General features: G+C 36.9%; 1 protein-coding gene across 1 annotated transcript in view; it reads right to left on the reverse strand.

Annotated features, from left to right (window-relative positions):
* The window catches only part of LOC107716137 (S-adenosyl-L-methionine-dependent tRNA 4-demethylwyosine synthase-like), a 74,054-nt gene that overhangs the window by 11,513 nt on the left and 49,259 nt on the right, over nt 1-13,282 (reverse strand). Inside the window, exon 8 of the mRNA XM_016522522.1 lies at nt 6,790-6,900. Within this exon, the coding sequence (XP_016378008.1) occupies nt 6,790-6,900 (111 nt within the window). The remainder of the gene's footprint in view (nt 1-6,789; nt 6,901-13,282) is intronic.

Genomic DNA, 13,282 nt, shown 5'->3' on the forward strand with positions numbered 1-13,282 from the left:
CCTCAGCTACCAGCACGGATCAGCTCTAGGCATGATGAAGCGGATATCGTCCTCTTTTGGAAGGCCAAACAAAGTAGTTTCGCTTTCACAACGAAGCACACAGTGTCTCCACGGCATGGCGGCAGCGGCAACAATACTACAGTGAGAATAAAAGTTATGCCTTCTTTCTTTGCGTGAACATTTGGGCGGTGTTATGCAAATCTTCCCAGATCGTGACGTAGGTATGTGGGGGCGTGTTAGAACGAGCCGTTTTAGGTAGGCGTGGTTAACTCTTAACTTTTATAAAGAATATCTATTTGGATTTGAGACTTTAGTCTTTGCAACTTTACAGATCTTCTTTATGCACCAAGAGCTTGTAACACTCCAAAGAGAAAGGAAAAATTGAAATCGCATCATATGACCCCTTTAATCTACACATTTCTCACTTTCTAACATTTTTTTTTAAAAGTTATTAAAATATTTAAATAGAAATGATAAAGTTATAATTATAAAAAAATACATTAAATAAGTTACTTTATTACTTTGGTAATATTTTAAGTTAGTTTAATAGTATAATTCAAATTACAACTAAATTACAATCAAATTGGTTGTTCTTCATGTGTTTTAATGCACTATAGTCTTTTCAGGTATAAGGTATACAGGGATAAGTATTATATTGCATTATGGCTCTATTACCGTCCCAACGGATCACATTCCTCTCTGAGGACGGAGAGGACAGTAGAAATGAAAGGACGGGATTCTTGCCTCAGTCTTGTGGGCTGTGGCTTATGTCCAAAGCTGATATTCCCAGTCTGGCACAGAATTAATGAGCCCAACTCTTATCTGGCTGCTCTGTAGCCATAGAGAATGATGATTACCTACAGAAATGCCCTGATAAATCAATGGGGCGAGGAAAGTGAGCATTTCTCCGGCCCGTCTATGCCAACTATGCTACAGATTTCCTGTCATAGACCAACAATCGGACTCTAATAAGCCAACCAAACATTTATACAAAGATAAAGGTGAATTGATAAAAGCGCTATGAAAAATCATTTAATTGCATGTGGGATTAAAGCAAAAGAAGTGGTGCATGAATGATGCCAAAAGTTAGGCAGTTTGATCTCAGTTGTGTCCTCAAACGTCTAACCTCTTGAATAACTAAGGTAGAGATAATTTGGGAGCCCAGCGCAGGCTGTCCATCTTCGTGTCGGGACTAACACCTCTGAGATGCTCTAATTGTGCAGGAATAATGATTTGATCGATAACCGGCCAAAGAGGACGATTCCTCAGCACTGGAGAGGAACGGGACTGACTTCACATTACACAAGCATGTCTCTATACCTTTCATGGTGTCCTAAGACTACAAAACCAATTTGTAGGATTACTTTTTATTGCATGCACAATATATATATATATATATATATATACATACCTGTATATATATATATATAATACAATATATATAGGGATGCACAATATATTAGTGCCATTTCCACTTGTATTTTTTTACTTCTATAATTTTTTTTCACTCCTATAACATGAATTTATATTGGAAATTCACGGAGCCCTGTACATGACATGAAATTTAGTATATATAAATTTGTTCCCTTGTTTTAATTAAATCAAAACAAGAGAAAAAAATTGTACAAAGTGGCCACGATTTACTAAAACAAGGGAACAAATTAAGTTGTGGGAACAAATTCTTAATTTGCAAAAATTAATGAACTAAAACAAGGTAACAAATTATTAAAATGAGGGAATAAATCTATAACATGTATATTGGAAATTCACGGAGCCCTGTACATGACATGAAATTTAGTATATATAAATTTGTTCCCTTGTTTTAATTAAATCAAAACAAGAGAAAATTTTTTTACAAAGTGGCCACGATTTACTAAAACAAGGGAACAAATTAAGTTGTGGGAACAAATTCTTAATTTGCAAAAATTAATGAACTAAAACAAGGTAACAAATTATTAAAATGAGGGAATAAATTAATAAAACAAGGCAAATTATGAATAAAACAATGGAACAAATTCTTATTAATATATTTTTGTCCACGTCATGTACAGGGCTCTGTAAATATTTATTATTTATATATGTTTACATTTAGATTAGCTTTGCTGTAATCTAACAAACAGAAAGTTGATCTTTAAAAACACTAATAATTTGATATATCACTGTTTTAATATATTACTGTTAGATGCAATCTTTAGCAAATTTCTAAATGAATATGCATTTTTTCATACTGTACACATTATAACATTGTGATACATACATTTTGCACTTTTAGCATTTACAGTGGCTGATTTGAGTTTTTATTGTTTTATTTGTAATTTATTTATTTAGACAAAATATTTTAAAATGAATAAAACAAAAGTCATTGTGTTTTTGGTCTTATTGTACATGATTTAATGCACATAGACAAATAATGAAATGTAATAACTTTTTTTTTTTTTTTAATAAAACGCATGGAAACAGACAACAATGATAAACATCTGTTTTCTGACAGAGTAAATCTCTCACATGGAGTGTGCAGCAGGTCTAGCAGGAATAAAATAAAGACGCACACACAAAGGTGTTGGTAAATGTGAGGGGTAAGAGCAGCTGTTGGACGATGTAATTACAGTGGGGCCGAACAGCTGGAGGGGGCTGAACGCCTTCATAACTCACAGAAACATATCAAACTTGCTCGGCTACCACCAACCTTAATTACCCTCCGCATATATCACCACTCTGTTTCACGTCCATAAAAGTGGCCAAATGCACACAAAACAATGCTGCCGCTGCTGGCGGTTTGATGACTGGGTCACTGGTGTCCTATAGAAGTAAATGAGATGTCAGGAAATTTGATGTCTTGCTACACATAAACCATGTCTCATTGCTAGGAGAAACTTGTTGTCTGGTTCTTGGCATGAATAAAGCATAATTTGTCTAATTAAAGGGCCAAATAAGTGCAATGTATAAAAAAGGTGACTTTTAAAAATGTGGCTAATAAAAAGGCTTGTCTTTATGGTGGTTGGATGAATGCTAATGTGTTAAATTCATGGGGCTCATGGGTTTAATTCCCAAGAAATGCATGAACTGATAAAAGGTCTATTATAAATGCAATCCAGATACATTATAAACAAAATCATCAATTTTTAAGAGAAAACACTTTAACAGATTTATCTCAGCTGATCTCAGCTTCATGCTTCCCATATAGCAAAATGGATTGACTAGCGGAAAAGTCTTGCATCAAAATCTTCTGATAAGATCATATTTTTACATGCATTATTTAATATATATTTTTTTAACTATTAAAATATGTTTTACACACATACAACCATTCAAATGTTTGTGGTCGGTAAGAATTTTTGATGTTTTGGACTCTTAATAGTGTACACACCAAAAGCTAATTTAATTATAGTTATAAAGTAGATTACATACAAAGTCAATGCAAAGACGCAAATACACACCAATTTGCAATTTGTCGGGGCAACAGAAATCACGCGAATTGGGCAGCGCGATTGCTGCGAACACGATATACGCCTCAATCGCGTCTTTCTGCGCAAGTTGAAAAATTTCAACTCGAGTGGAAAATTCGCACGACAAGTAGTCACGCAAGCCAATAAAGCGAAGAGCTTATTGACACGTCCGGTTGTATCAGAAAATGGAGGAGAGCATTACACTATGTTTTTATTCGCCCGAGTGAGGCGAAACATATCCTGCGAGTAATCTAGAGCGATAACGCAATGCGAACATTCGCTTCACTTTTGGTGCACACACAATAAGTCTCTGATATTCACCAAGGCTGCATTTATATGATCAGTAAATCACTGCAGCTTATGTTTTTACATTAATTTTACTCAAAATAAGTTGATAAATTTAAACTTTTTTTTAAATATTTTTTTTAAAATTCAACTTGCTTTTTTTAAAGTTGGTTTAATGTAATTTAGCTTGAAATGCCAAGTTGATTATATTTAATTTTAGGCAGCAACTGAACTTAAGTTTTTACCTTGAAATAGGTGGACATTTTTTTACAGCGTATACAAAATAATATTATAAAATATTATTAGAATTATTACATTTTAGTTTTATTTCTTAACGTTATCAATCTTATAAACATTGGTGTGTTGCTTAATATTTTTGTGGAAACGTGATAATTTTGATCGAATGAATAAAAAGTTTTTTAAAATAACATTTAGTTATAAACTTTTATTACGTTAAATGTCAAACAATTTTGCTGAAAAATCATGCCACACACATCACAAATTGGTCTGTAATTTAGAATCCATTACAGTTCCATTCTTAATGATTCTAGCTGTCAGCCAGCCAGACAATTTTACATAATAAAAAATACATTTTTGCAGCCAAATGTTAAAGTTCGCAAAGCATAAAAATACATGTACATGTAATATACATTACTGATCTTATAGGACAAACTAAAACACTTTCAATGGCTTCAGATCAGTTCAGATCATCTTTATTGTTGAGCCATTTTGCGGTTAAACCAGCAAAATGTTGTTTGCATTGGGCTGTCGACAATAAGCAAATACTCTCAGACCTAGTATGTGAACAACCAGTTCAAGTTTGCATCAAACCACACCACAGCCATGAAGCTCAAATGTCAAAAAAACAACTGGAAGTAGAAATCTCGCCCTGTTAACCCAGAGCTGACAAACCATTAAAAGGTGAACACAGGCTCAGAGATTCAGACAGCCTGCCTCTGTTTGGGTAAACTCAGCAATATTTTCCTCACACTATTTCATGGCCTTTATTTTATCCCACAGAAGAAGGTGTAAATCTTCGCCTTCTGCGGTCTATCAAAGTGGGCGATTATTGTTGCTAGGTAACAGCATGTCATAGTTGAAGTTGGCTTTACTTTGGAGTGGCTCTGCTTTGAATGTGAATGCGCTGAGGCGGGTTCCCTACGGGGCAGGTGCGCGCATGTCACATGACTGGCTGTTGACTTGTAATGAGATTACGAGCAATTCTGCGAATCTCAATGCAGCAGCCTTCCTTCCATTAGAAAAGAAGCTGCTAATGGGAAGATAAGAGTCCAGGAGGGAAGAAATACATGGAAGAATTAATGCAGATTGCAGCTGAATGGAGAAAAAGGGGAGAAACAAAGATGAATAAAATTGTAATTTAACAGATGTGAAAGATTGTTTTTCTACCTGGAGGAACAGGAAGAATGGCTTAGAGACTCTACAAAACAATATGTGTCCCTCATCCAAGAGGATTTCATGCCGTTGTGGTCTGTGATTCATCAGGTCACGAGTGAATCAGTTCAAATCAGTAAAATTAAACCAGGACAGTGTAATTACACAGGTCAACAAACACCAGATGCATTAAGGCAAATAAAAGCTGGCTGAGATGAGGAGAGATTTAATCAGTTTAGTCAATTGCATTAATCTTGAGGACAGGTTGATTAAGTAGAATGAGGCTCTTATTTGCTGATTAAAAACTAGATTTTCATTAAAAAGCCATTAAAGTCACTAGTTGACTATTTAAAATCTACAGTCTTGGCATTTCATAGAGGACTGACTTGATCTTCATGAAACAGAGGAATGGGATGAAACGTAAACTGCATTCTGAACGTATTGACTTATGGCTCTTCATTTATGAAAATTAAAGAAGAAAGTTCACATTATAATTCTGTAACCATTTGTTTATCCTCATATTGTAGCAGACCTTTATGACCATATATCTTGTATTGAACACAGAGATTTTGAAGAAAGTGCTGCTCACTCTTTTTCTTGAAATAATGAATGGGGACTGAAGTTTAAAACAAAAATACACAAAAACATGTTTTATAAAAGTGGTCCATACAAATTGTGCACTAAAAGAATTTGGTGGTGAAATGTCTCACTCAGAAATTGATAGCAAATTTTACAAACAAACCACAAATTGAATGTGAAAATTTGAAGAATCTCAGTTGCATGCTCCAATAATTTTTGTTTTATTCAACAACTTTTTACAAAATATTTTTTAGTGTATATTCAAAGTCAGTTCTTTTTTGACTGAAATTTAAGTGATAATTACAGAAAATATAACCGATTTGTAAAAAGAAATAAATAGATTTTAATACAAAAATACCTTTTTCTGAGTCAAATCTTTTTAATGAATCAAATGGGTCTCATTTTTATTACACAAAGCGGTCATATGGCAGAACACTTGAAATCTAATGCACAAGTCATGTGGATCACTTTTCTGATGCTTTTGTAATTGTATGGAAAAGAGTGACCTGCACATTTTTCAAAAATTCTCCTTTTGTGTTCTACAGAAAACAAAGGTTCAGAAACAACAAAAAGGTAAGTAAATGACATTTTGAATTTTTAAGACGAACTATTCATTTACCTGGCATAAAATAGGTAACTGATAGGAACTGCGTTTTAATACGAGTCTATATCAGTGTCTAAAAAAAACTGTTCTAAATTCAGTGAAAATACACATTATGTAACCAATATTTCATAACCGAATGCAAAAAAATTGTGAACGATACTTGATACAGCGATTCCAAAGGGAAATTTCTAAAGTTTAATATCAGTTAATAATTTACCATTCAAACCAAAATTGTTGTAGCACAGGGCCTCAGTTACAGCATTTCATTTAGTAGCTCCCGCTACAAGTTCATCTTATCTGAGCTCAAAATCAATCCTATCTTGAATCATTGGCTCTCAGTAAATGCATTAGGACAGAGAACGAATTTAATGAGTCTGGTCATTATTGTTTTCCTGCAAAAAGGATTGGGTAGAAATTAAGCTTCACCTGTTAAGAGACCCTCATTAGAGGCTCATTCCTGAATTAGGCGGGTGAGAGGCATACCTTGACCTCGATGAAATCTGGCTGTCCAAGGGCGATGAGATCTGCGTAGGCCTTCAGCTCATCCACATTCCAGGCCTTCACCAGGGTCAGTCTGTACACCGTACGCTGTTGCTAGAGGAGGAAACACAAGGAGGAGCTGTCAAATTACTGCCTAATTAAACCAACGCACCTGGGTTTGAGAATATGAAATGATATCTGGAACCCACTTCTATAATCTGATGTATTTCTCAGTGAAGCTGTATGATCAACGGAGAAAAAAAGATTACAAATCTATCACAAAGATCACAAAGCCATTTTTGTCCCTTTGGAATAGCATTCACTAATTTTAAACTATTGAGATGAGGATTTGCTTGTGAAATTATATTGACAGAATCGGTGGGCAATTCAATTTTTTTCCATGGCTGTATTATCTGCAAAAACACAGGGTGGACAGTATATAAAAAAAATATTATTAGATAATAGCAAGAGACCATTCTTGACACATATTAGACAAAACTTAAATAATTTGTCATTTTCCTTTTTACATTAATCTTTGCCCAAACATGCACTTAATTTGATAAGAACATTATTAACAACAAATCACTGTAAAGTGACACATGAAAGTGAAGAATTATTGAGAGAAATGTATTACTATAATATCCTAAGTAATATTCAATATTCAAAACAATATTCAGCTGGGTTCCAACAAACATTGTGTGAATGTGACGTAAACAAAGAATAAACCCCAAAGAATGCTATTTAGACATCTGTAAATAATAATAATAAAATAATAATAATTATTATTATTAATGCATATTATTGTCATTATTACTACTACTACTGTTTCTGTTAACAATAAAGTTAAATATTTAATTTTTTTTATTTTTATAAAATCAATGAAATATTGATATTTAAATAATACATTATTATTATTATTATTATTATTATTATTAATGAATCATTATAAAATGTATTTATATATTATTGGTTATATTATTATTACTACTACTACTATTACGTTGTATTTTGTGTACAATGACAATAAAGCATTCTAATTCTTCTCATTCTAATTATTGTTAATAAAAGTACATTTTAATCTTTAATATTTAATTTCTTAATAATAATAATAATAATAATAATAAAAATCATTATTTAAATTATATTAGAATGATATTTTAATAATAATAATAATAATAATTTTACCCCTGCTTCTATACAAGTCAAAGTATAATGTGAATAATGAAGCTGTTAAAGTTGTAAGTGACAAAACAAACTAATTGTAATTGTATGAAAATTAATCACAAAATTTGCCAACATTTACTGACGGTGACAGCCTAGCGAAACTTGTAATGTACTGAAGGCATGAAGTAAACAGCACATCCCATGACTGACAAATAATTCAGAGCCTAAAGTGGGATGTTCCATTTCCAGCTATTGCATCAACGTAATATCTTGCTGACGGTGCTTAATATCATTGACGAGAGTCAGGTGAACATGGAGAAAAGGAGCCAGACTTTTTAATAAGAGAGCTTCTTCAAGCTTCAGCCTCCGGTGTCTGCCCTGGGGTCCCGGAGTTGGGAGCGCTCCGGCCCACATCATTACTCACAGACCCTCACACGCCAGTGCCCTGAGGAAAGGAAGCCCTCACAAAACACAGCGACTGATAATGGACACTCATGCCTCCCATTCCTGTTATTGCACATTGTCAATCAAACACTCCGCGTGTCAGTCTGACATTGCTCAGTATAACCATGTCTGTCCCTATAGGCCGAATGTCTTCGCACGGTTGGTTGGTTTCTGTCGAAGTACAGATGTCAGCACAGTCAGCACTGTTCCTGATCCATGCTAACTAGCGGATTTGCAAGACAGGGAAGGACGAGGGGATGGAAGCCAATGAGAAAATCCAACAGCTGGAGAGGATCTGGCCTTCACCGGTGCGCTCACGTATGTGCCTGTGAACCAGAGAGGAGGAGATGGACGAGAGAGACGGATAATTGGAGTGATGTGGCAGCAGGTGAGGGTATTTAGAGCAGCAGCCTGTTTTAAACCTGCCAAGAGAGCTTCATCCGCCCTACACCTGAGGCAGAATCAGGCAGCAGGTCAGCAGGGCTCTGTGAAAACAGACAGCCACATGCTGGACCAGAACAGTAGCATGCCAACATGTAAAGCTCTGTGTCAGCACTTCTTCACTTTACACTTTCACAATAAGGCAAGCCTCACTGTTATTATTGCACATACTAATATGCAGAAAGCCATTAAAGCCATCTCATAGTTTAAAGGGGTAGTTACTCACCCTCAAGCCATCCTAGGCAAATATCACTTTCTTCTTTCAGATGAATACAATGAGAGTTAAATTAAATATTGTCCTGGTTCTTCCCAGCTTTATAATGGCATTGAATGGTGGTCGAGATTTTGAAGGCCAAAAAAGTACATCCATCCATCATAAAAAGTGATAAATCGATTCATGGATCAATTCTGTGATTTTACGAATGCATCGCGATTCTCAGGAATCGATTCGGAGCTTAGTTTTTAACAGCAGATGCTGCTCTAGGCTAGTTTTTAAACGCTAAAACACTCAAATGCTCACTTGTGCATTCGGCTAAGTAATGTAAGTGGTTAAATGTACTTACACCTCATCTTTTATGCTTTTACGACGTGAGATTAATGTAAACACAGCCCACGGTGAACACTCTTCATGCTTCGACCATTAAGAACTTTATGAATGATTATTTTAGGTTCAAGTGGTATGTGTGTAAGGAACTGGAAGCGAGCAGAGTACGGCTGTTTCCAAAGCACACAGTGCCATCTGCTGTTAAAAACTAAGCTCAGAATCGATGCCAGAAAAAATCGCGAAGCATTCGGAAAATCGCAAAATGAATCCATGAATCGATTTATCGTCGCACCCCTAAAAAAAGTGCCACACGTGGCTCTGGGTTAATAAAGGCCTTCTGAAGCGAATCAAGATGTTTTTGTAAAAAAAAATTCCATATTTAAAACTTGATAAACCGTAATCTCTATCTTCCGGCAACTCTCGTACACGCGCGTGGTCATGAGAGAGTGCCGTTCCAGCAGCCGGAAGCTCCGGTGAGAATATGCTAGTCTCGCGAGAACCAAGTTTTGTTTACAGCAAAGGAAAACCAGTCTCCTCTTGGCTTATATCGAAATCCTCCGACATTTTTCTTTACAAATCCTTGTTTTGTACGACTAGTTCGTGACCGGTGTTTTTTTTAGCGTCCTTGAGCCCTGGAAAGGCGCTATATAAATAAAACGTATTATTATTATTATTATTATTATTAGTCTCTCCTCTGCACTTCCGCGTTCATCACTTCTCACCAGAGAATCTCATCCGCTGGAACCTAGAGTTGTCGTGCCCATGTGCTCCCTCAGATTTTTGAGCCAAGTGGATTTTGAATGCAGCTTCCAAAAGACCAACAAAAAAAAGCAGAATAATATTTTTTATATTTCATACAGTCATACCGGCGTGATTAGAATGTGCAGTCACCAGCTGCTAAATTCAAATCTGAGTTTGCGCTTTGGCTGGTGCTGAGCCAGAGACACACGTGTTTTTACAGCGCTGCGCATTAAAACCAATCACACACGATTCTGTTGAGCTTATGAATGCAATGACCAATCAGAGGCATTCAGATGAGTCATCGCTGAAATGCTGGTGTTCTGTTCACTCGCTCGCTTAAGGAATTCTGTTCTCTGACGATTCTCTCATCAGAAACAAAGTGCAGATGTGCGTACAATGTACAGTAAGTAGGATATTCATTTCACAGTGTACACAGCTTCAGTGATTATCATGAGAGTTTTTGAGAGTGTTTAAAATTATCTTTGCTTTCTTTCTGTACAATGAAAGTTTTATAATTAGTAAATTACAATGTTTTTATTAAATTCACATTAAATACAAAGTCAGTCATATTAAAAATATTTTATAGCATGACAGTCATTATCTAGTACTTAAGTTAAAAAAAATGCTTTTTTTTATGTGTAATACAGATGTGGCCTTTAAAAATGCGCCTTTATTTCGATGAAGAAGTGCACCAAACCGGCGGCACAGAGAACCGCTCTCTCCTGTAGAGTACGCAAAAAGCCCGCACACTGAGTCAGAGGCAGGCTCAACCCAGCGTTTGGGTAGAAAAAATAACCCAACATTAAAAATTACCCAGCTGCTTAATTACAGAAAAACTACCCAGCATCTGGGTAAAAAATATTATGACCCAATACAATGACCCAACAAGCTGAACCCAGCATTTGGGTTTAAAAAATAAACCAGCATTTACGCGCCCATATAGCTACAATAAAAGTTATAACCTGTAAGTTGATGAAAGCGTTTAATGTGATGCACTTGCTGCCTCAGATACAGTCGTTCTAATGACAGACAAAACACAGATCATTCGCTGGTCAACCAACTCCATTTGATCTTGATTTTCATAAAATGTTAAGTGTCTGATAAAGCCACAATACTAACACTGATGACGCAGTGTTTCATTATATTTCTATCCTTTTTCCTATATTTCAGTCCTTAGTGGTGTGTGGGATTTTTTATTTATCAAAACTGTGCCCCCCGCGATTTACGCCACTGCCATACCCTATGGTTTTGTGAAACGTCGCCACTGCACAACCATTATAGGCCGTTATACATACTGAAATTTGTGCCAAATGGTAGTTAAAGACTAATCAATAAAAAAATAAAAAATAATAATCTGGTCACCCCTTACAAAAAATTTACCAATAAAGTTGAAGTAACCATCTCATGATTATTAAAATAAATTTAAAGCGTATTTACCAAAACTCATCATGAAAGGTCTGTTGTAAAATATTGTAAAATACATGATTGATGTTTGCTTCAGCATTGGAGTTTCCTGGGTTTTGCCAACTTTTATCGGCGGTTCATCAGGAGTTTTGGTCAGATCGCTGCACCGCTCACAGCATTAACCTCCACCAAGGTGTCTTTCAAGTGGAACCAGGATGCTCAGGTAGCCTTTGATACCTTAAAGTCCCGTTTTGTCTCTGCACCTGTTCTGCTGGTTCCAGATCCTGAGTCCCAGTTCATTGTCGAAGTTGACGCATCGGACGTCGGGGTTGGCGCAGTTCTATCTCAGCATTCCTTCCGCAACGGGAAGGTGCACCCATGTGCATTCTTCTCTCGCCGTCTCAGCCCTGCAGAACGTAACTACGACGGATACTGGTATATTTTAGGCGAACTTATTATACACTTAATTCTCTGTTGCACTTTACTGTTTCTTTTTGCACGCACGAGCAGGCATCTTTAAATTTGAACAACAACAACAACAAAACAAATAATAAATAATGATCTGGTAGACACATTAATTTTTCAAATAACTTTAACAACTGAATAAAGTTAAATATTCACAATGAATTAATAGTTGTGTAGCCTACTGTAAACATGATCTCCCGAAAGCAGCGCTAATGGCGGTGCGATTGGCCTTGGGCGAGTGGCGTCACTGGTTGGAGGGATCAGCGCACCCCTTCTTGGTCTGGACGGATCACAAGAATCTCGAGTATATCTGTTCAGCCAAGAGGCTGAGCTCGCGCCAGGCCCACTGGGCACTCTTCTTTTGTTCCGGTTCAACTTCACCCTCTCGTACCGGCCGGGGTCCAAGAATGTCAAGCCCGACACTCTCTCGCGTCTGTTCGGCGTCACTCTTGGTCGGGTTCAACCCTGTGTTTCATGTCTCTAGGGTTAAACCTGTGTTTTCTTCTCCCCTTAACCCTGCCGGCGATCTTCCCGCCCCCCCACCGAAAGCAGCGCTAGTGCAATAAATTGTTTACAAAGCATCAAATAATGATCCGCTTTACACTCATGCACTCATGTGTACATAGATTTTTCAATGTCCGTATTACCATATCAAATATTTGTGTCTAATACTATTTTATTTATATTTTATTGAGGATGTTTTCTCACAATCACAACATTACTGTCGAGTCTCGGGTCTGATCACCTGTATTTTTCTTGTCTCTGTGTTCGTGTGGTGTGTTGTGTACGTGGCTTTGTTTTGACAGCTCGTCACGTGCTCGTGGTTGCGTGGTTGTGGTAGGACATCCGTGGTTGCTACAGCACAACCCGCATATTGACTGGGTCAATAACTCTATTTTAGCCTGGAGCCAGTCCTGTCATGTGTCATGTTTAGGTCCTGCCTTTCCTCCTGTCTCTGTGTCTTGTGTTTCGCAGGTGGATCCTCCTGACCTGACCAGCGTCCCGGCGGAGTACTGCGACCTTCGTGCGGTTTTCAGTAAGTCCCGGGCCTCCTCGCTTCCTCCGCATCGTCCCTACGACTGTGCCATAGACCTTCTCCCGGGTACTTCTCCGCCTAAGGGTCGTCTGTATTCCCTTTCCAGTCCTGAAAGAGAGGCCATGGACAAGTATATACGTGAATCACTACAGGCTGGGCTCATTCGCCATTCCTCCTTTCCCGCCGGCGTGGGGTTTTTCTTCGTTCAGAAGAAAGATGGCTCCCTACGTCCTTGTATTGATTACAGAGGTTTGAAT

This window comes from Sinocyclocheilus rhinocerous, unplaced genomic scaffold (assembly GCF_001515625.1).
Source record: "Sinocyclocheilus rhinocerous isolate Xijiao unplaced genomic scaffold, SAMN03320098_v1.1 scaffold821, whole genome shotgun sequence".
Classification (NCBI taxonomy): domain Eukaryota; kingdom Metazoa; phylum Chordata; class Actinopteri; order Cypriniformes; family Cyprinidae; genus Sinocyclocheilus; species Sinocyclocheilus rhinocerous.